Source organism: Sinocyclocheilus rhinocerous, unplaced genomic scaffold, assembly GCF_001515625.1.
Source record: "Sinocyclocheilus rhinocerous isolate Xijiao unplaced genomic scaffold, SAMN03320098_v1.1 scaffold1309, whole genome shotgun sequence".
Classification (NCBI taxonomy): Eukaryota; Metazoa; Chordata; class Actinopteri; order Cypriniformes; family Cyprinidae; genus Sinocyclocheilus; species Sinocyclocheilus rhinocerous.
The window spans coordinates 740,269-742,515 of NW_015634493.1; the positions used below are offsets into that span (position 1 = coordinate 740,269).

Below are 2,247 nucleotides of genomic sequence, written 5' to 3' on the forward strand. Positions count from 1 at the left end.
GTTTTCGTATGCGTTTGGCCAATCAATGTCTACTTATGTCACGATTAGTACCAGTTGTGCTGGTTAGACCCTGCTCCGGAGTAGGAGCTAATTTGGTTCTCGAAAAAGGCAGTCCGGTACTAAAATCGCACCCAGTTCCGGCGGCGCGAAAACGCCAAAAAGTGGGTAGTTCCACAATTAGTTCTGGTACTATGAAAAGGTTCCCGCGGTGCGAAAGGCCCTTTTATATAACAGAACTGAACTTTATATAATGCTATACTAGTCATTTGCCACCATATTTGTGAATTATGTATATAAATACTGTTTCTCGTTGAGGTTGGAGTTTATCAGACTGTTTCGCTGACCTGTTTGGGCAATTTAGGGTTTATTGATCTTAGCATGAAGCTAAAAAAGCTAAGCATGAAGGTCCACCCCTAAAAAAAAAAGACCACTGGAATATAAAACGAATGATGAATAAAACCGTACAAATTCATAAGGATTCGAAAAATTTTAAATAGTTACAAATTGCCATGAGATTGTGTTGGTCAATCACTGAACAATTAATTTTAGCTCTATATTTCCATTCTCTTCATTTTCTGGTCAATGTGTAAATAAATGTATTAAATCACGTGTAAGTGCATTTTTCCGCAAAGTCTGCACTCTGGAAATGTCTTAAAATTTCTTTATAATGCATAATAACAGCCACAGAGGGATAAAAGAGTCAGCTATACTGATTTATAGAAACACTTCAGTTTAACCACATACATGATTAATTATTTAAAAGGTACAGAGTTCAAAAGATACTGCAAAACAGGAATGACCCTAAGATGCACAGTATACAGTATAAAGTGTGTAGTATACATTTGTCAGGTTACCAGAATCAAATAGCATAATTCGTTTACTGCATACTCATTATGGGTCTTCATTTACACCTTCTTAAGCAGTCTTCAGTGCTCGCTCTAGTTGATTAAACCACACTATGATTGAAAATTAGCTGAAATTTGAAGTAATTTTGGGTTCATTTCATAAGCACAAATCAAACCGCCTCTCTTCCCACACACAAACACACAGACAGAGGGAGTGACAGCCTCGCTTCGGGTGTTTGCTCCTTAAAATCTCAGCTGCCAATCCTCTGATATTGTTACATAAAGTTAAATAAGAAGATTAAAGTTACAAAGGAAAAGCTGTTTAAAAAGAAACCTGAAAGAGTCTAGGGAGTAAATAAAAAACAGAAAGCAGGGTGCTGGGGTCATAAATTCTCCCTCCTACCTGAAACACGCCTGGGTGTCAGCAGTAGAGTGTGGATATTCCTGGAGGCTGCAGCTGGCCTACATATGCTCAACGCCGTTTGATTTGTCCTCAGCAGTGGTTTTTCCTGACGCTGGAAAATTCCCATTTCCTCTGGACTGATCCAGGTGGTCTCAAGAGCTAAAGTGTTATTTAGATAAAACTGCAAATGAGAAAACAGAAACCATGTCAGAATGATGAAAAACTATGGCATTCTTTAGAGGTTTTGTGAGATTTACACCCCAAAACGAAATATAATCAAATACCATGAATGCTTCCTTTACCTTGTAGTCAGGCACACGTTTTTCCACCCAGCCCTTGCCGTAGTGTGGAGGCAGGACCGTCCGGTATACATGAGGAAACACTGGAAGTAGATCCACACTTGTAGAAGGTTGGAAACCCAACACATGAGGCCTGGAAGGCATCTCCCACTGGGACAGACAAGCAGAAGAGAAGAACGAATTACCACCGAGATCTATTCCGATCCATCTCATTAAGAAGAAGTGAAGAACTGAATCAGGCCTGGGTGGGATGGAAAGCTGTTAAGAAAGCATTTTAGTTACAGGGAATTTTTGGGAAAGTTATGGAAGTCTTTTTGGCATAACACTTGCTGTTCTTCAGCAGTTCCACCAACTGTAACAGGATAAATGATAAATTCCCAACTATCAACACAAAACATTAAATGTTTTTCCTCATAACATGGATGACAGCAGATATTTCTGGAACAGGGAAGGTTTAATTAGTACAGTTTTACATGATGACCACAATCACAGTCATGTCAGTAACCTTTCTGTATCTCATTCAATAACTACAGAGAAACCGCTTGTTAAAGGGGTCCTATTATGCTTTTTCACTTTTTTAATTTTAGTCAGTGTGTAGTGTGCATGTTTGGGCATAAAAAAGATCTAGAAAGTTACAAATCTCAAAGTCCACTCCAAAGGGAGATATTCCGTTTTTTAAAAATCCCTTTTCAAGAACTAC

The 2,247-nt window shown here is 38.6% G+C and overlaps 1 protein-coding gene across 1 annotated transcript in view; it reads right to left on the bottom strand.

Moving 5' to 3' along the window:
• LOC107745703 (transcription elongation regulator 1-like protein) overlaps positions 1 to 2,247 on the bottom strand; it is a 98,801-nt gene that overhangs the window by 90,355 nt on the left and 6,199 nt on the right. The window contains exons 2-3 of the mRNA XM_016559630.1: positions 1,551 to 1,697; positions 1,249 to 1,429 (exon numbers count right to left, since the gene is read on the bottom strand). Coding sequence (XP_016415116.1) covers positions 1,249 to 1,429; positions 1,551 to 1,697 — 328 coding nt within the window. The remainder of the gene's footprint in view (positions 1 to 1,248; positions 1,430 to 1,550; positions 1,698 to 2,247) is intronic.